This window comes from Penicillium cosmopolitanum (genome assembly GCF_028827165.1).
Source record: "Penicillium cosmopolitanum strain IBT 29677 chromosome Unknown utg000011l:1.0-3548175.0:1.0-3550911.0, whole genome shotgun sequence".
In the NCBI taxonomy this organism is placed as follows: domain Eukaryota; kingdom Fungi; phylum Ascomycota; class Eurotiomycetes; order Eurotiales; family Aspergillaceae; genus Penicillium; species Penicillium cosmopolitanum.
The window spans coordinates 3187112-3208058 of NW_026622681.1; the positions used below are offsets into that span (position 1 = coordinate 3187112).

General features: G+C 37.8%; 4 protein-coding genes across 4 annotated transcripts; 2 read left to right on the forward strand and 2 right to left on the reverse strand.

Annotated features, from left to right (window-relative positions):
• Positions 1-1089: 1089 nt before the first annotated feature.
• Positions 1090-2975, forward strand: N7509_012696 (uncharacterized protein; the record flags this gene model as incomplete). Its single annotated transcript, XM_056637333.1, has 4 exons — positions 1090-1206; positions 1265-1318; positions 1376-2348; positions 2407-2975. The coding sequence occupies 4 exons, from the start codon at positions 1090-1092 to the stop codon at positions 2973-2975; spliced, it is 1713 nt and encodes a 570-aa protein (XP_056483363.1).
• An 819-nt stretch (positions 2976-3794) lies between these two features.
• Positions 3795-5606, reverse strand: N7509_012697 (glycoside hydrolase family 1 protein; the record flags this gene model as incomplete). Its single annotated transcript, XM_056637334.1, has 1 exon — positions 3795-5606. One exon carries the CDS (start codon positions 5604-5606, stop codon positions 3795-3797), a length of 1812 nt encoding a protein of 603 aa, XP_056483364.1.
• Positions 5607-6350: 744 nt separating this feature from the next.
• N7509_012698 (nuclear transport factor 2 family protein) lies at positions 6351-7010 on the forward strand (the record flags this gene model as incomplete). Its single annotated transcript, XM_056637335.1, has 1 exon — positions 6351-7010. The coding sequence occupies one exon, from the start codon at positions 6351-6353 to the stop codon at positions 7008-7010; it is 660 nt and encodes a 219-aa protein (XP_056483365.1).
• Positions 7011-16958: 9948 nt separating this feature from the next.
• On the reverse strand, positions 16959-17675 carry N7509_012699 (uncharacterized protein; the record flags this gene model as incomplete). The annotated part of the gene is made up of 2 exons (XM_056637336.1): positions 16959-17379; positions 17434-17675. 2 exons carry the CDS (start codon positions 17673-17675, stop codon positions 16959-16961), a joined length of 663 nt encoding a protein of 220 aa, XP_056483366.1.
• Between the last annotated feature and the right edge of the window lie 3272 nt (positions 17676-20947).

Below are 20947 nucleotides of genomic sequence, written 5' to 3' on the forward strand. Positions count from 1 at the left end.
TATTTGAAGAAATTTTTCGCAGAAGAGTCCGTTCTTCACGATAGAATTCATGCAGTAACTGATGGCAGTCTCTTCTTAAATTGCCCGTCTCGCCGAGATAATCGGGATGTGGACGCCAATCGAAATTCTGTTGTGGGTCTATCATTGCAATAATCTACACACTTTATTTAATGTCAGGCTGCGATGAAAGGGAAAAAAAGGCAAAAAGAATAAGGATGTCTGAATCCAAAGTCAGAAACAAAACTCACATGTCTAATACGCCCTAGAACAGATGGTTGAAGATATGTATAGCTGTCAGGCGCAGGTTCAATATGTGCCTTTGATTGGCGGACTGGGTATGCCAGCTCTGCTCCATGGATTTCCAAGGGCCCGGTCGATTGGTTGCAAGCTCGTGCAAAAACTCCTCTTTCAAGACCCCTTCCAAGACTATCAGACGATCACTTTCCTTAGTCCCTGCTTCGTACTAGGTCTAGTATTCTTCATGGCGCCGATGACAATCCCAATTAATGTAAATGGATATCTTCCAGGCAATATTTCAACAAGCCAAATAAATAAGTAGAAGTTGTTCTATCTGGCGATATAGAAAATTTGTTGAAGGAAAATAATATGAGTAACAATTAGCTGTGTGGTAACGAAATGGATCAGCTGCTATATCGAACCCAAGAATAGTACATCTATACCTATCTATACCTAGGTGAAGTGAGACATATTGAATCGCAGTGTGCTGAAATACATGCACGCTGAGTTGATATGTAGTCTGGCGCGGCTTTAGCAAGCGTGTACATCCTGACGTTCAAGGTTCTGGTAAAAATATTTCCTGGTCTTGTGGCCGACAGAATTTGTCCAAGCTCCCCCAGGTTCCAAGCGATGCACCTTTGGGGGGAAGGAATCAAGGAGTGGCCGGAAACTCTAAAGAGTGGATTTACTTCCGAAATGTAAGGCCACAGTCGGGATGTGGACATCTTTTTCCCTCCCACATTTTATACAGTAACATCGGCTGCAGGTGATGGGTAATATTTAGGGACATAAGAAAACATAGCATTCTTTCAAGGGTTTCAAATCTGCCCCAGCTGCGAAGCCACAGCACAGATGTCTTCAGAAAAGCCCACGAACGAGCATATATCCAGAATCGACCAGAATCAGGATCAAAGTCCAGATTCGGTACGGTCTCATGGCTTGACTGTGAGCGGCTTTGCAGTCTACTCGGTATCCATTCGGCGCCAACCATGTTCTTCAGGGCTTATGCTGATTTATGGATACATAGGCTGTCGTTCTGATCGCATTTTCAGGTCTCATGAACGTTATTGGTGCTGGAGCGGTGCGAGATTACTTCCCCTGAAATTTGCTCTGATAATACTGATAGTAAGCTACGCAGTTTGGTAAATATATTGCGATTAGTGTTGGTGGTTCATCGGAGAGCACTTGGCTGTCCCAGGTGACAGCAATTGTCGTCACGCTTCTGGGACCGCCGATTGCTCAAGCGGCAGACTACTGGGGGAGAAAATGGTTTGTCGTTTTAACGACTATACTGGGCTTTGTTGGATGCATTGTTGTTTCCAGGTCTACGTCCATGGGAATGGCCATTACTGGAGAAGTCTTGGCCGCTCTAGGTTACAGCTCCCAGGCCTTGCTGAATGCGATTGCGTCAGAGATCGTCCCCCGAAGATGGCGTCCCGCCGCACAGGGGATAATGTCATTGACATCTGGTCTTGGGGCTGCGTTTTCCCTTTTATTCGGATTTGCTATGGTCTCTGACTCATCAGAGGGCTGGCGTGTGTTCTGGTATGTGGATTCCGGACTGATTCTGAGTGGCGCAATCTTGTTCGCATTCTTTTACAATCCCCCTCCGAGAGAATCCCAGCAAGCCTTAACTACGAAGGCAAAACTGAGAAAACTTGACTGGATGGCGTTTGTCTTACTTGCTTCTGGAATTATTCTCTTGAACCTGAGCTTGACATGGTACGACAACCCCTATCCATGGAGTAACGCCAGAGTTGCTTCAACGTTCGCGCTAGGGGCCGCATTTCTTATTGCGCTTGCCGGCCATCAAGTTTTTTTGAAGAAAGATGGACTGTTCAACCACAACATTTTCAAAAACAATCGCAACTGTGCTCTGGCGCTCTTCTGTATCTTCGTGGAGGGCCTTTTCTTCTTTTCTTTCAACAATTTTTTCCCTATCGAAATGGCCATCCTGTATGAGAGTGGAGACTTCAAGTTGGGACTTCGAATGAGCATCACATACTTCGCAGCAATCTTTTCCGCCATTGCAGTATCGATATACTCTTCTTGGACGAAGGACATTCGAAACCCAACCATCCTAGCATATGTTTTGCTCGTTATCTACAGTGGTGAGTTAGGCCTTCCCACTCTTTTTTTCTCGGACTTATTTAACATGATATTTGCTAGTATTAATGGCAACTGCGACACTTGGCAGCTCAAAGGCAGTTTTTGCTTACCCTGCGTTTGCTGGACTGGGGCTGGGGATCGCCGTCGCCAACATCACAACTGCTGCACAGCTTTGTGCGCCACCCTCGCTAATTGCCATAACTAGTGGACTAGTTGCCGGAATCCGTTCATTTGGTGGCTCTATTGCTCTTCCAATCTTTAACAGTATCTTTAACAGCACTATAACCAAACAAATCCCCGCTGAAATTGCGGCTGCGGTTCTCCCTCTAGGGCTTTCACCCGATGACCTCGGGCGATTCATTGTTGCGCTCACATCTCAAGACCAGCAAGCACTAGAAATAATTCCTGGTGTGACAACTAGTATGATTGATGCTGGTCATCAGGGGCTCGCTACAGCGTACCTTCTGGGCTTCCGCTATGTCTGGATCGCCGCAGGGGCATTCGCGTTTGTGGCCGCCGTGGGCTCATGTTTCTTCGTCAACACTCGAGACGATCTTAACATGCAGATTGACGCTCCACTTCAACCTCAGCATGGAGATGATGAGAGCATGAAGGCTATTGAGACGTGATTGGCTGAGCGCGTAAGGTCGAACCTGAACGCAATTGATGGAGAGAGCCGTGTTACTAATCTCTCCTGGAAATCTCAGAATCAACTGACATATCCATGAAGGCATCAGGCCGGGGCCCGCGGGTATACATGAATGCATGGTCTCTGCACCTTTCCTTTCTTCCCATTTTGTACGCTCATTGACCCATGAGTCAATATAGTCTAATATGACATACTCCTGTATTCCTAGTTGAGCTGGTGCGTAGCACTTTTGAAACAAGGAAGATATTCTAGAGGCTATCAGTCTTGAATTACAATCAAAGACACTTGTGTTAGGATACCCGCCCCCTTTTGAGGGCTGGTACGTGGGTGACACTGTTTGGGGCTGAGCTTGTAAATTGCCAACAGCATGATTGATGAGCTACTACTTTGCTAAGAGATTTTCATTGTTATATAAATCTAGCCATGCAAACAAAAGTATTACATAGTGTATCCTGAAGAACATGTATGATAAGTAAGTCGTTTTCGCCGTGGGTAGACATCTAGATATATGCAGAATTAGACGGCGACGGGCTATATATCAAATGGACCTTATGAGAATGCAGAAATAGAAGCAAATACCGTGGTACAATATCCTCAACTCAATCAATTTAGTTATAACGAGGACCACTTTTGACGTTCCGACATCTTTCATTGTCTATGTAATCCAAACATGCCCAGGACTGATATATATGGTACAACACACAACTAGCCTCTACTGTATAGAGCAAAGGAAGGTTGTTGTGGTCTCTCATTCGAAACGACAAAATGCTCTATCAAACAGACCAACAAAATATGCATTTTAGACGATTCGCGAATGGAAGAAGTCAACAAAGTCAAACATCGATCGCTTGTATGCTCTCTCCAAGACTGGACTTGAGCGATCGATATGCTGCATTCCATATTGTTGTTCGTAGCTGCCGAACTCATTGTCGTCCATAATGGACCATGCAAATGCAGCGATAACGTTGACACCATCCAAATGTATTGCTTTGAGCATTTCTTCAAGAAAGCTCTCGATATAGAGGGTCCTCTCTATATCATACCGCTGATTATTGACATCACGTGCGGATTCCATGAAAGGATTGAATCCGAACTCAGTTATTGCAATGGAAGAGGGCCGGAACGTTTTCCAAAGGTATCCCAGGGCTTGGCGAAAATATTGTGGATTGAGATAGGTGTAATCACCGCTTGCATCGCCGCTTAACCAATTATTGGCCTGCAACTCTGTCGTGACAACGCACATAGGAAAGTTTGGATCTGATGAGTTTCTCGCACACTGCTCAATGCCGTTTGGAGGAGGCAAGGCGAATTGGGCCGTGTAAGGGTCGATTGCCAAGAAATCACTTGTGTCCTTGAAAAATGCCAAGTCTTCTTCCGATAATATTGTTAAGTTTGTCCCGGCTGTATTAAAGACAGATTTCGGGTAGGTTTTCCCAAGGAATATCGGGTTGGCTAGGGTGCCAAGGCTGAACTCTTGATAGCGTAACGCAGCTTGAACATGTGTTTCGTTCGTGGGATCTTGTGGAATGGCAATGTTGTTGGCAAATTTCACAGTAACTTTTCCATCTCCTCGAAGACTATCTTTGTACCAGTGATAAACCTTTGCGTGAGCCTTAAGAAGATTGTAGTTTGCGCCATATCCAGCTCTCTCCACCAGCAAATTGGGCTCATTCAAAGTAACCCATATCGGGACCCGATGGGCGAAGCGGGTCATGACCTGTTTTGCATAATACAAAAATGCATCCGGAAAATCCGGATCGTCGAAAGAAAGGTTCAAAGGAGCATCACCATGAAATAATGTGACCATCGGAGTGACACCGTACGAAAGGCACGTTTCGATCACATCTTCGTAGTGTCGGAGTCCAAGCTCGTTGATTGGCGAATTTTCTTCACCAAAGGGCACAATGCGAGTCCACGAGATTGAAAAAGAGAAATGTGGAACTCCAAGAGCAGCCAGCCGAGCAATATCTTGTTTGTACAGAAGATAGTGCATTGCGGAAATGACAGAGTCATTTGCATAACCAGTTTCTGGCTGCGGCAGAGCCCCAATAATGTCAAGGCTTGATGGACCTCGCCCTTCTAGCATCAATCCCCCCCTCAATCTGCCATGCACTGCTAGCAACTCCCCAGATAAAGTTTTTAGGGAGCTTACGTGTCGTGAGAGAAGAGCCAGACGTGGGACGGGCTTGATAGAGTGAAGGGGAAATACGAGATCACTCTTAGGGACAGGAGTTGGTGATACTGTCGTGCTAAAAGGTAGGGTTGAGTTCCGATACTTGATAGGTGCCCATAATTCAGCAAAGGCCGATTGACCATAACGACCAGGCTGCGTAGCGGAAGGGTCTAAGTTGTATGTTGTATAAGTAACATCCCGTGGGAGCAATGACTCCAAAGTGGCAAATTTTGGTGCAAAACTCAACGACAACCCCGTGGGTAGGGCAGTCGCATAGAAATTGCTAGTCTCCTGTGTGTATGAGAAAGGTGCTCCGTATTTGTAGGCTAGATCTTCGTAGCTCTCGATGGTAGAGGTCACGGGGCCTCTATCTAAGACAGCAGTTGAGAGACCAAGCGTCATGCAAAGCGTAAGGACGGAGGTGACTAAGTATATCATGGTTTCGGCGGACTAGGAACAATCTTGAAACCAACAGAATCAATGCTCATAATACTCAGCTATCTCTATAGATACGTGTTGATATTTGTACATATTCTCCTAGCGAAGTTTTCGATGAAATCATGGCCACATACCGAATGGCATGAACCCCGCAGTTTCTACAAAGGACTGAAACCAAAGCGGCAGACTACCCTTTCCCTTTCCAATTTGCAAGACCGAAGGCTGCATATATCGGGACCACATCGTATCTCAGATCGAGAATTCTAGGGGTAATGGTGTAGAAATGTGCCATTTAGCGGTCCAAATCCAAAGGATAGTACTTCGGGGACAACTGATCTAGATGTATTGAAAGCTACGTCGCTGGTTTTCAGAAAAAAGTAACCTTAGCTACCAGCTACGAACCGTTCCTACGATAGAGGTCAAAAACAAAAAGGTCAAGTTTTGCCCACAAGCCGAGCACCCGGCGTGGCTATCCCCACACTCCGACCAGGGGACATGCCCCCCCACACGCCTCAAACTGCTCTCCTTGAGCGAAACTTTACCTGCATTGTGCCTCTTTTAGACCCTTTGTATATTATGCCTATTTAATAAAAATGTCCCGGGTCAGATCCTCTTGTTCAATTCAGTTTTCCACCAAGGATGTTTTTGCTATATGCTTCATAAAGAGTACGAGTATTCAACTTGAACCTCTCAGTAGGTTTCATCTTCGATCCGCTTAGTACACCCTCTAATCCTCATATAGAAATGATTTGGCCATCGCATGCTATCATTACTGCTGTGTGGCTGCTAAGCTACGGCTTTGCTTCCCCAGCCCGCGCCCATGATGTCTGTGAAGTAAAAGAACACAAGGAATCAACAGACGTAATTGCGATCGAGAACCTGCAAGGCCGATATCTCTTTGCTATGAACTCAAACAGACTCGATTTCGTCCCCGGACTTTTCGCTCAAAATGATCCAGACATCACCGTGGACCTTCCTGACAACCAGGGTGGCCTGCCTTTAAAAGGTCTGGCTAATGTCACTGCGGCATATAGCAAGCTGCAACAGATGGTAACAGCTGAGGGTGGCTTTATGGGAACCCATCTGGCCACTACGCCCGTCGTGAAAGTTTCCGAAGGAGTTACGGCCCAAGGAACTTGGATGTCGTTTGGCTTCACCGTCGAAGGACCTGCGTTCAACCACACTGACCCGCCTTACCCGACGCTACCAGTCGTTGGAAGATACGCGCATGATTTTGTCAAAGAGGACGGTGTTTGGAAGTTCAAGCATTTCAAATGGAGCATCTTTGTCAGCTTGCCGCCTTTTGATTTTAATCCCGCTACAGCTGGCCCAGGTTGGGCGAACACGCCTATGGTGCCTGGAAGCAAGTCTACTTCATGGCCCTTGGATCCATTTGATGTGTAACTTAGAAGATGGTAATTTCGAATATAACGCACCATGCCACGAGGAGTGACTAAAATTCAAGTGGGGGTTGATTATAAGGCCGCCTCCTAACCGTCACAATGGTTTATCAAGTAATCCAATCGAATAGCGCGCCGGGACCCTATACACTAGGAAACTTTCACGTATCCTATCAATTGTATCAGTGGGGTATGTATTATAGAAATCCTCACCAAGTAAAATCTGCAAGATCCTAACTCAGCCCGAGCGCAGAAATACTGTACCACTAGACCAAAAGCACTATAGGCTCTTGACTAGCTAATACAGTCATTTGCATGTTCGACAGATAACTCTAAGACGCCGGCTATGGTAGGTTTAATTTTAGGGGTGCTAAGTGTAGCCATAAACGATAACCCCTGTAAGAGGACTCCCGAAAAGCTTACCTTGGAGCTGGTGGTCGAGGAGCGCTATAGAAAGTTTGAGATGGGCGTAGTCGAGGTCGTAACTATAGTTACGCATGGTCGTCTTGGTGTGCTCAGACATTATTAGAACCACTAGCTTAACCATACGAAAATCCTATCCTAAGGGATCTGGTGCAGTCTACCTGACTACACGGTAGTAAGAGACCCTTAACTATGGGCAGAATTTACCCTACAGGGTAGACTGCAACCACTTTTTCTAGGGTAGACTGCAAGGACTTTATATGCTACGATTATCTTCAAACTCTCAGAAGTTCAAAGTTTATATATATTCTATCTCTACTTCAAATTATAGGCTCTACAGTCTTCTACAGTATTCGTAAGATCTAACCCTAAATTACCTAAAACCGTAGATAATTTTTGATAGGGTGCGAGCGGGAGGGCCTACTTTTTGATTTTAGACCTACTTTTCTTGACTTTATTGAAGACAGCAATATATATAAATATATTTTTTATGGCTCTAGGCTTTAAACTTTTTTATCTTTTTTTGGGTTTGCGCCTTTTATCAGCGAGACGCCAACGATTAAGCCAAACGCTGACGATCAAGTTGTTATGCGTAGCTAACTGGTCACGGTAAGTAGTTAGATCGTAGGTTAACAACTTACTAGTTATTCTTTGTATCGTTGGTCGTGCGTGCTATCTATCACTCGTACTCCCTAAGTATCGACTTATAATCGTACTGTTGCTATACTAAGCCTTATACAGACTCAGATTCTGTAGAGTAACTTCAAAGGAGGCACTAGGTAGTACGCTAAGTAGGTCAGTCTAAAGAGCTCCCCTACTTATAGTATAGTTATTATAAGAGATAAAACTAAATAAAGTATAATCTAAAGGTATACTATAGTAACTTAGATTAATTAATTACAAAGAACTAAATATATATATATAAAGGAGTATCCTTATATATCTAATCCTCTGTAGTATAGTATATTAGAAGGTATATCTAGTAGTATACTAGATTATACCCTTCTATCTACCTGCTAGTATACCCTCTAGTATACTCTATAGTTATATACAGTTTTAGAGGTTCCTATATTCTAGATATAATTCTAGAACGTATAAAAGTATAGCTATTTTCTATACTAGGTTAGTTACGTAGGTCTTTTACTAAATACTTATACTTATAGTATAGTATTAGTAACAGTAGAAAGAATACCTATTCTTATATTATACTAGCTATCTTATAGTTTAGTATAGTATTATTTAATACAGCGAATCAGAGGCTAATTCTAGCTGTTATTTATATAATCTGGTTCTATATTCCTTTCCTAGGAATAGTTAGCTCTTAGTAGCCTATCTGTAGGTTATAGCCCCTATAGCCCCTTATATTATATAGTCTATAATATTATCTCTTCCTCTCTTTAGTTCTTATCCTTAAGAATCCCTTATAACCGCTTACCTTCCTTAGGTAAGTATTAGTCTCTCTAATTTTTAATTTTTCTCTATTATAGTTTAATATACCTAAGCCTACTATCTAAAAACCGAAATATAATAAGTACGCTAATAATAATCGTCTTACCCTTAGAATTAAATAGTCTGGTTGCCCTATATTATTTCCTTATAATTATTACCGTATTTATAGTAAGTATTATATTATAAGCCCTTATATAAATAGTAAGAAGTATTCTACCTATATCTAATAAGGCTAAGTATACAAACAGAGCTTCTATACTGATAAGGAGTAGAATAATTTATAGCAGAAGAAATAAAAGGTTTTAGCTAATCTTATAGAGGTCTAAAAATAATTTCTTTAATATTCTTAAAAGATAAACAAGGTAATAGTAAAAATTCTTTACCTCTAAAAATATTAATAATTTCTTAAGGATTATAGTAGTCAGATATTAGATTATAACTCAGTAGTAACAGATTATCTTAATACAGATAATTCTCCTTCTCTTACTAAGCTTTCTAAGTTTAATTATTTAGCTAAGCAGTAAGAGATTTATTAATTAGCTACTATATCAGACTTAAGTCTGATAAGGATAGTAGTATTAATAGACTAGATACCGGATACTTTCTAGGCTATTCTGGATATTTCTTTCCTTAATAGTACCTTTAGTTAGTTCTCTAGTAGAACTGTTAAACTAGCTAACAGTAGTCTGTTAGATTCTTAGTAGGTTCCTATATATTCTCTAAGGTACTGTACCCCTTCTATTTTACTAAGTAGTAGGGTTTTCTGTTAATATATTTTATATCTAGGATATTTTTAACTTTATATTTATTTTTAGTCTTTTTCTCTATTTCTATATTTATAGTAAGTTTAGTATTTTCTAGTATAGTTTTAAGTAATAAGATATAAAATATTATATATACATATTGTATACTATCTAGTAGTTTTAAGCAATAATTAATTAGTCTGGTTTTTTCTTTAATTTTAAATAGTCCTAGTTTTAGGTAGTTAAGCTTTAAGCTTAGTTACTTAGTTTTAATATTCTAATATAGAAGATATACTTTCTCTCTCTTTTTAAAGTCTGGTCTCTTCTAGTAATCCTAATTATAGTAGTATTTTATCTGTAGATTAAAAAACTTAATATCTCTGGCTAACTAGAGGTATAGTTACTTAAGTTCTGAAGCTAGAAGCTATAATACTTCTACCTCTGTTTATCTTCTGATAGTTTCTCTAATAATTAAGGGATTATATCTATAATTTATAAAGAATAGAGTCTCTTTTATTATTATATATATAGTATTATTATATATAAATTATACTAATAGTAATAGTTCTGCCTAGTTATCTTGCTAGTAGTTTATATAGTATCTTAGGTACTGTTCTAAGGTCTAGTTTATTTATTCTATCTAACTATTTATTTATAGATAATAGGTAGTAGAGAGTCTATACTTAATACCTACTAGATCTGTAAATAATTACTATATCTTACTTATAAAGAGCTTATCTCTGTCTAATATTATTTTCTAAGGTATCCTATAGTTAGTAAATATATATTTAAACAATAAGAATACTATAGTATTAGTGTTAATTATTTCTATTATTAGTATTATATAAGAGTACTTTATTAATCAGTCTATAACTACTATAATTATATTATATCTGTCTAACTTAGGTAGTTTAGTAATAAAGTTAATTATAATCTATTTCTATAGTTATAATAGTACTTCTAAGTTTTATAATTTACTATATAGGGTATATTATAATAGTTTATTTTATTAATAGGTATTATATTACTTAATATATTTTCTAACCTTCTAATATATACTTAGGATATAGTAGTTCCTTACTAGGTATTCTACTGTTTTCTTAACTCCTATATACCTATATACTAGGTTATTATAGTTTTATTATATTACTTTATTCTAAAGTTATTATAGAATATAGATTAACCTATAGATATAGATTAATCTATTATTATTCTTAATATAGTCCCTATCTATTTTTTTTCTTATAATTAGGTTATTAATAAGGCTTTTTTTTAGCCTATTAATCTAATTATTATCTTAGATTTTGCTAGTAGCAGCTAGGATCTAATAATTATATACTAGATAGCTGTTTTTGTTTATCTTAAGTATAGCTAGGATAGCTTCCTTAACCCTTATTATATAGTTAGGTTTCCTACTAAGTATATCTGTCTGGCTATTAGCTATACCTAGATAATATTTAATCCTATAATTATATCTTACTAAGGTCTCTGCCTATTATACTTATTATCTTATTAATTCTTTAGTACTAATAAAGAATATAAGGTTCTTATAATCTGATTTTATAAGAACTTAGTAGCTTACTTCTTCTAGATATACCCTCTAGATTTTAAGTACTAATACTATAGCTAGTAATTCCTTATTATAGATATTATAGTTAATTTCTATAGGTATTATTTTTCTAGACTAAAAGGTAACTAGTTAGGGTTTTCTGTTATCCCTAGGTTAGGTAAGTTATACTCTTAATATATAATCTAATATATTAGTTTCTACTGTATATAGTTTTGTTAGATCTACTAGTATAAGTATTATTTATTTAATAAATAACTTCTTAAGGGTATTAAACAAATTCTCTAATTACTTATCCTAGACCTACTTTTAGTCTTTCTTTATTAGTTTATTAAGGTTAACCGTAACTTTTCTAAACCTATTAATTAGACATTAGTAGTAGTTATATAACCCTAAGAACTATTAAACTTTCTTTACGTTTTTAGATATTAGCTAATCTAGAATACTTCTAATTTTGTCTTCTTATATACTAAATCCTTTATTGCTAATTATATATCCTAGAAAATCTGTTTCCTTAACGTAGAATTTATACTTTTTAAGTTTAAGTATAACTTTTGCTTCTCTAAGTTTCTATAGTACTTTCTTATTATATTGTATATAGTCTTCTATAGTTTTAGAAAATACTAGACTATTGTTAAGATATACTATTATAAAGATATTAAGATATTCTTCTAGTATACTAAAAATAAAATATTAAAATACTATAGATACGTTTATAAGTCTGAACGGTATAACTATATACTTATAGTATCCGTACTTTATTCTAAATACTATTTTCTATTTATTACCTAGCTTAATTCTAAGGTAGTTATATACATTAGTAATATTATATTTAGTAAAGTAAATACTTCCCTAAATATAATCCTATATCTCCTAGATAAGAGACAATAGATATTAATCTTTAATATTAATCCTATTTAAGTACTAATAGTCTATATAAAGTTAAAGACTTCTATTCTTCTTATCTATAAAGATAATTAGATACCCAGCTAATAATAATAATTTCTAAATATATCCTTTCTTAAGGTTTTCTTTAATATATTCCTTTAAGGTTTCTAATTCTAACAGTAAGAGTATATAGATTAGTCTAAAGGTTAGTTCTTTACTTTTCTTAATCCTAATCTTATAGTTAAACAGACTATACTCTAGGAGTATACTATCTACTAGTACCTTAAATATATCCTAATACTCTTAGTACTCTATAGATATCTATATTTCTTCTTCTATTATACAGAGAACTTATTATAATTTATAGTATATTATAATATATTCTCTAAGTTTATTGTCCGATATATCCGGTCCTTATTCTATTATTATAAGAATATTAATATCTATAATTCTTCCTGATACCCTACCTTTAGGCTGCTAACTCTATTTAAGTTTACCTTTATACAGATTATAATAGATACCTACTGTCCTAGAGCTAGGTTCTTTAATATTCAGTAGTTCTTTTTCTGTCTATATATCCGCTGTTTTTAGATATTTATAGTAGTTAAAGTAGATTTTATCCCTTTACTAGTTAATTCTTAGACTATACTTTTATAGCTATAGTATACTAATAATTATATTATATTATTCTAACTTAGTAATATTAAAATATATAGATTCTAAGTAGTTACCGATAACTATATTAATCTATTAGATATAGTATATAATTCCTATACTTAGTAGCTTATTATTAAGTTCTACTAACAGTATAACTTTATCTTTCTTAATAGTTAGTACTTTATAGGCTAAGCTAAATTATAGGTTTATAAAGTTCTCTATAGCTCCGGAGTCTATTATAACTTATACTTTAATAAAAGTACCGTTAGATAGTTTTATTAAAGCTTCTACCTTTATATATTTACTCTATACTGATACTATAAGTTATTATCTTTACTCTAAGTATTATAGTCGCTATAATAATTTAGGTTTAATTTCTCTATAGTCTAGTTTACCTTATATATATATTCTATAGTTATAGTTATAGTATCTAATTATAGCTCTAAGGTTATAATTTAGGTATTATATATATCTGATACAGGTATAATCTTCTCTGTAGTACAGGTATATTTCTTCTGTATTAGTAGCGTACAGTACTAACTTATTGTTGTCTAATTTATTAAAGAGGATCCTTTAAGAGTCTCTAGAGGCTATACTACCTATTTTATAAACCTATTATAATTCTTATTCCTCTTAGTAACTCATTTAGTAGCCTTCTAGTAGGGTTTCTAGGATTTTCTATATTTTCTGCTTAGTAAGAGTTATCTATTCTTAGAGAAACTCTTAGACTATCTAAGAAAGTTTATTATATCTTAGGGACTCTTAAGATATTCCTAGGAACTTATAAGGCGTTCTAGAGAGCTAGGATAGAGTTTCTAGGATCTCTAGTGTTCTTAGAAGTTTATTTATAGCTTCTAGGATCTGTATACCCTGCTTCTAGGGTCGGCCTATTAGTTCTTAGGAGTTAATAGGTTCCTAGGTGTATCAGATCTATCCTTAACTTTCTACTGTATCTAGGTTAATCTATAGATACTATTCCTATTTATTATACTCTTTAAGCTTAGAGTTAACTAAGATATTAAGCCTCTATATCTTAGATTCTAGCTCTATCTTTTATTTATTAGTATATAGTAGTAGCTATCCTACTGCCTACTAGTCTTAGAGAATTATACTCTTCCTAACCTACTTTTCTTAGGTTAGTATATTCCTTATTATATTGTTCTTAGGTATCTCTCTTTAGGTAGCCTCTTCTGTTATCCTAGACCCTATAGGTCTGACTCTTTACTCTTATTATTATTAATAAAGTCTATTGAGGATATTAATAATCTTATTAATCCTTTTCTCTTAATTTTTCTAGATCTAACTAACCCCTCTAAGGACTTTCTATATCTTATTAATATTATATTAGGATAATTCTTCCTTAGTTTATCTTTCTACTAGTATCTAGTTAACTATCTAGTTATCTTAGGCTAAGGTTTCTTCTAAGAGATTATTCTTAGGTTAGCTGTTCTCTTATATTATATAAAGCTGTTATACTTATTCTCTGGTAGTGTATAGTTACTATAGCTTTTTATTATCTTATTTACTGCAGTATTCTTATACTATATAGCCTAGTTTACTATAATTAAAACAGAGTTAGTTATCCTTATAATATTTCTGTTCTTCTACTAGTAGTCTTACTATGTTAAGCTCTATAGACTAAGGTCTATAGGGGTCGTTATATAATTCTCTAGATCTTATAGGATTTCCTTATTATTATCTCTGGTAGCAGAATCCTTAGCTCTATAGTCCTTAACCTAGCCCTTATTATACTTTTTGTTATTAAAGCTTTTATTTATAGAGTTAGTTATTAAACTTAACTATAATTTTAATTATTCTGGCTAACTTAGTAGGCTGATTAATTTATATAAGTTTATCCTAAACGTCTTTCTTAAGACTATACTTAAATAACCAGATATAAGTATTATTATTATAGTTAAGGTATAAGATAATTTACTAAAATTCTGCTATATAGATACTAGCTGAACTAGTTTATTTAATTTATTCGAGGTATCTCTTAGTAGTATATTGTATATCGATATCTCTAAAGGTCTGTTTAAGTTTCTTTTTAAAGATTATATATAAAGTAAAGATAGCTATAGTAGTATCTCTCTAGTCTTCTGTTGCTTTCTTATTAAATTTACAGATATAGGGTTTAAACTAGTTAAAGACTTATCTACATAAGTAAGTAGATATATAGATAACCTTATTAGCTTCTCTGTTATAGTTAATAATACAGAGTTATATATCTATCTATATAAGGAAACTACAAAGTTTAGTTTGTGCTTCTTTAAAGAACTTTAGTTTAGGAGATTTAACCCCTATATTATACCTTTCTGCTACCTATAGTTGTTCCTAGAGTTAACTAATTATCTCTATTAGCTAAGTATTAGTAGGTAGTACAGAGATATAATTACCTTCTGTCTGTAAAGTACTAGAACTATTATTTAGTACTATAATAATTATACTTTATAGTTTTGTAGTTAACAGGGTAATTAATATATTATATATAGCTAACTAGTTACAGTAAGTAGTTAGATTATAGATTAATAACTTACTAGTTGTTCTTTATATCGTTAGTTATACGTACTATCTATTACTTATACTCCCTAAGTATTAACTTATAATTATACTGTTACTATACTAAGCCTTATATAGACTTAGATTCTGTAGAGTAACTTTGAAGAAGGTACTAGGTAGTATACTAAGTATATTAGTCTAAAGAGCTTCCCTACTTATAGTATAGTTATTATAAGAGATAAAACTAAATAAAGTATAATCTAAAGATATACTGTAGTAACTTAGATTAATTAATTATAAAGAACTAAATATATATATATAAAGGAGTATCCTTATATATCTAATCCTCTGTAGTATAGTATATTAGAAGGTATATCTGGTAGTATACTAGATTATACCCTTCTATCTACCTGCTAGTATACCCTCTAGTATACCCTATAGTTACGTATAGTTTTATAGGTTCCTATATTCTAGGTATAATTCTAGAATATATAAAAGTATAGCCGTTTCCTATACTAGATTAGTTATATAGGTCTTTTACTGAATACTTATACTTATAGTATAGTGTTAGTAACGGTAGAAAGAATACCTATTCTTACGTTGTACTAGCCGTCTTATAGTTTAGTACAGTATTGTTTGATACAGTAAATCAGAGGCTGATTCCGGCCGTTGTTTACGTAATCTGGTTCTGCATTCCTTTCCTAGGAACGGTTAGCTCTTAGTGGCCCATCTGTAGGTTGCGGCCCCTGCGGCCCCTTATGTCGCATAGTCCGTAACACTTAGGAGCCCTTGCTTTAGCTATATCTGCCTGTTCTAAGGTAATCTGTTTAGGGCTTCTTAGGAGAGTAGTAGTTATAGAGTAACTATCCGAAATATGTATAGTTTCCTATTCTGTATACTAATATATATCAGATTTTTCTTTGTTATAATCTTCTGAAGTAAGACTTAAGAAAGGATCTTCTTTTAAGGTCTTAGCTGCAGAGGAAATTAATCAAAAAGAGGGCGAGGTTTCTGTAGAGTATCTACAGACAGAATTAGATATATTAGATAAGACGTACTTATTAATTATACTTAGTAAGCTAAAAAGAAACGTCTCTTCTCTCTATTATATAACTTCCCCTTTAGTTAATTAGTTTATATTGCTAATTAAATTTTCAGAGTCTGGCCGGACTATAGGATAAGTCTCGATAAGGGGCAGATTATTAGCACTAGTATAAACAGGTAATAAAATTTTAGAGAGGTATATATAACCTAGCTTACAGATACGATCTGCTATCGTTAAAAATAGTACTATATAACAAACTATTAGTAAGTAGGAAAGCTCTGGTTATAGTTAATACTTACGATTAAGGGATAAGTCTCTTTTAAGATTCCCTTAGTAAGTTAAATTAAACGTCAGCAATAAGTCGCAAGAGGCGCCTTCGAGAGCATCGTCATTAGCCAAAGGCGGAACGTCTTCCTCTAAACTCTTTCTTAATTCTATATCAAACTCATTTAGTAAAGCGACAGTCTGCTGATACTTCTGATAATTTGCGTGAGAAGCAGGTAAGCGACTTGTCATTGAGCGATACGTTGTTTGGCAGGAAATAGGTCTCTCAGACGACGAAAATACGCCACAATGTCTGATCTTGAAGGATTTTACGGTTTTGGGTTAAGATACCTGCTCTTCTGCCACTGCGGTTGCCCGCAGCTCCTCTTCTCCGTCTACTGTTGTATAAATCGGCCGCTATACAGTAAAAGTGGCTTTCCGAGACCCGCGATAATCAATATCGAGAGCAATCACAACGTTAACACTTCTATCTGTGTTCAAGATATACTCATCGGCCAAGTGGGAGACACGTTGGCTCTTTTGTGAGTAACAGACCTCGATGATAACACCTGGATAACGGGCCCGTCTATGTTTGAAAGATGCGTCAGGTTCTCGTTGGGAATATGTCGGCTTTCCATCCCTTATGATGTCGGGTATGAGAATTCGCGAAGTGGTAAGATGCGTAACCTCGTTTACAAATTCAGAGGAAGCTCCGTCGCGCTGCTGGAAGTGTTGTAATTGCCGTAAGATCTCCTCGACTATCTTTGCGCAGAAAACGTCATGGACGGGGCTTGGCATTCGGATAGATAAACTGGAAGAATATGGATCATAGTCGTATCTGCAATGGCTGAGCAACTACCTCTTTAATATAGCGGAACTTGTTTGTACTTACCTCACTTTGTCTCTAACGTATTCTCGTAGAGACTGGTCACTATCAAGCACACGTAAAGTCTCTGTATAATCTGCCAATTTGAGGCGATGTTGCCACCAGTATTGTGGCCTGTAACCTGCACGATGGAGTTTAAAATAGTTCAGCGCGCGTTGAGTACTTCGCGACGACGTTTTCTCTTCCGTGGGCGGAGGAGTAAGAGGAGCTTCAAGAAAACTCCCGGGCGGAGTAATCTCAGTTGCCATGAAGGTATGCGAGCAATCCGAATGGCCTTTGCGGGATTGTTATTCTCAAGACAGGGGGGGCTCGAAGGTCGGAGATAAGTCATGTGTCGATAAGCTAGCACGACGTTATGTGATGTCTCAAAGGCACCAATTCTCAGTCATCTGCACGTGCACGGCACCACTACTACCAGTAGACGATAGCCAATAATTGAAAACGCTACCTTTCCACCGTCTTTGGGAGAAGTATTTCTAATATAGCTTTGTTGGCATTGGAAAGATCCGGTCTTTTCCAAAGAACTATGTAACCCAGAATATTCTCTCATGCTTAGCTGAAAAGACCGGTGCGCAGGTATCGCTGGATGGAGGCTGATCATCATCTTACGTATTGCGCTCCCACATTTGTTCTATGACATGAGGACTAACGCCTCTCTTCTCCTTTTTTAGTTGTCCCACTGCCATCGTCATATATATGGCAGACCTTCCTGCCATTCTCGCCAGAGATTTCTGCGCTGATAACCCATTCCTTGTCATCTCGGTTGAAATGGGATTGGTGCACAGCATTGTCATCTCGATACCTGATTTCGAGTTAGCGCAATGTAACAAGCAAAGCTATTTCCAAGCTAAGCGTACTTGATTTCCACTCTCTTTAACTTGCCAAGTCTCTGTAATGTCAGCTGTATAGCAGGACGGGAAATCCAATAATTTCACCCAGTCAGGACTGCATCTAAGTCAAACGTAGCAGGGATACGTATGAATGGAACTTGCGATACGCGAAGAGGACTGGCTTGAAGCACGAAAGGCAACAGACATAGAAGAGCTGATCGGAATGACCAAGGGTATTAGACTCAGCCAAAAAATGATAATGAACGGTCTTCCAGTTTCTCGCATGGCAAGGTACAATTCTTACCCGGTGTCACCCCGTTCTCACTCTGTCTATTGCGCACTCACCCTAATCACCCGGGTCGCGCGACGCTAAAGCGGCGCGCACCCCTTCCTGCTCGGGCGGCACCCACCCGACTATTAACTGTTTTTTTAGCCCAGTATTCTGCACAGTCAATAGTCAATGCGTCCTTAGCACCTAAGCGGCACTCTAGGGTGAGTGCAGGTGATATAGGTGAGAAGTCTCGATACTGGGGTGAGAGAGATGAGAACGGGGTGATAATCCTCACCTTTGGGGTGATAGGGGCCAACTCACTCTGATCCTATGCCCGTCCCAATAAAAAAGACATAAATATAAGCCCCGAGGCCCTTCTCTTGCTTTGCTACGATTCTTATGGAATTTCTTTGTCATCCAAAAATATGTTCTCCGAAAAGAATCTCCAGAAAGCATAAAGTTAGAAGTGTACTAGTATCGCACGTGCCTCACGGACTAGATTTATGTTGCGATGAGACTGACATATATCTCGACCCCTTTCCGGTGATATTAAGCAGGACATTCTTAACTTGAACGTAAGAGGTAGTAATTATCCTTCTCTAAAGCTTGCTGCTAATAGGGGAAAAAAAAGCATATTATAACTACCGTATTAGTGAAATATAAGCTCCCTGTAAAGCCTAGAGAGCGGTTCCTACAGCGGAAAGGACATAGACAGTCGAGACCCGCTATTGTATCGTCGACCTCGCTCCGCACACCACTGCCCCACATTCAATTTATTCGACTCAATCCGATGCCGCAATAGCTCCACATGAGCCCGACGTTGAGCATGTGTTGGGATAGTGATAAACCTCTGCGAGTCAATATTCCTAATAAAAGTCGCCCGATCGCCGCACTGACCCAGAAGCCTCTAATCCATGATTTCTCAAATCCGCGGCGCGTCTCCCGCTAATTTGCCCTAGCTCGCCCCATGCCATACCACACGCTAAGGCCCAGCAAGCAGATTCCAACTCTCGCCGCCCCGAAGCGGTCCAACTTGCCGATGATGGCATGCGCGACGCACCCTCCTTACACGGTCAAGTATCCTTCCATTCTCATGAGAATCGACATACCCAGACCAGCATACTAGAACAAAATTTACGTTATCTCACCTCGATCCCTCTTTTCGTTCCTCGACTTGCTGTGTTCCTATCTACCAGCATGTGAGATTGTGGATACGTGTATAAACTAAGACAACGCGTTGTTTCTAAACAGATAGAGGGCATCCAATCAAATAATATTATAATAATTAGTGGTATACAGCGACAACTAGTAGGCGCCCTTAATACAAAATTCCCCTACAGCCCCACAGGCTCACAGCTTTGGTTCAAAGGCTCAGAGCGTGAACTACCCATAGATGCTACTAGAGCCGGCTCGAAACATTATGGTGAGATCGAGATCCAATTACTCGAACCTTGCACAAATTTATTTTATGCTTGAGCAGGGGGCGTCTTTCTCATGGCAGGCATACATCACCATTAAGTTTCTTGCTGCTTGGGCAGCACCAAATTACTAGTATGTGCCTAGTGGTAAAGAAGCCACTATATTATGTACTATTTTGGGGGCTAGGTTTCCTGTCGATCTTTCACTCTATCAGCGTCTACCTAGGTAGCTCTGCGCATTGACAGTGCCATTGTATTCCGCCAACCCGTAGATAGATCGGCCCCCAGGAACCGGGCCCGACCCGTACCAACCAAAGTGGAGAATTGTAGAAGCCTATCCAGCTGCATAGTTCATTTCGCAGTTGCTGCGTGAGTGCCGTGTCTGTTTTGGAAATGGGACTGGAGAAGGCTGGCAATTAAAAGAGAGAAAATCGGCCAAACCTACAGGGATTCCCAAAATGTACTTTTGTCACGCGCCAATCAAATTGATGTATAATCGAAAAAGGTGCGAAGAGGTGGGGCGCCAAACATTGCATTATGGGAATGTGTGCGCGCACATGATCGCGGAATTTTTCGCGAAAGCTATTTGGTATTTTGTCCGTCCTTCGTTGGAATTTTTCAAGGCACTATTTTCACTGTGATCCTGGATCAAGGCTCTATTTCAACATGGTATGAATATTAGACTGCGTTTAGCAGGCTTCTCCTGGTTCTCATTTAGCTGACAAATGTAGTCCCTCCGTGAGTTGGCGCCAGGCACAGGGCGAAATGGTACACTGAAGCCAGAACTTGAGTACAATTACCAATCTGAATTCTTTCAAGTTGCCTGTTTTGACCAAGATTTAGCATCATCGCTGTCCATGGTCTGAACCCCTTGGGATCTGCTAATCATGCCTTCAACACTTGGCGGAAACCGGAAGATGATAGCGGTAACCTCTGGTTGAAACACGATTTTCCGAAAGCTCAACCTAACGCGAGGATTTTCATCTATGAATACAACTCAA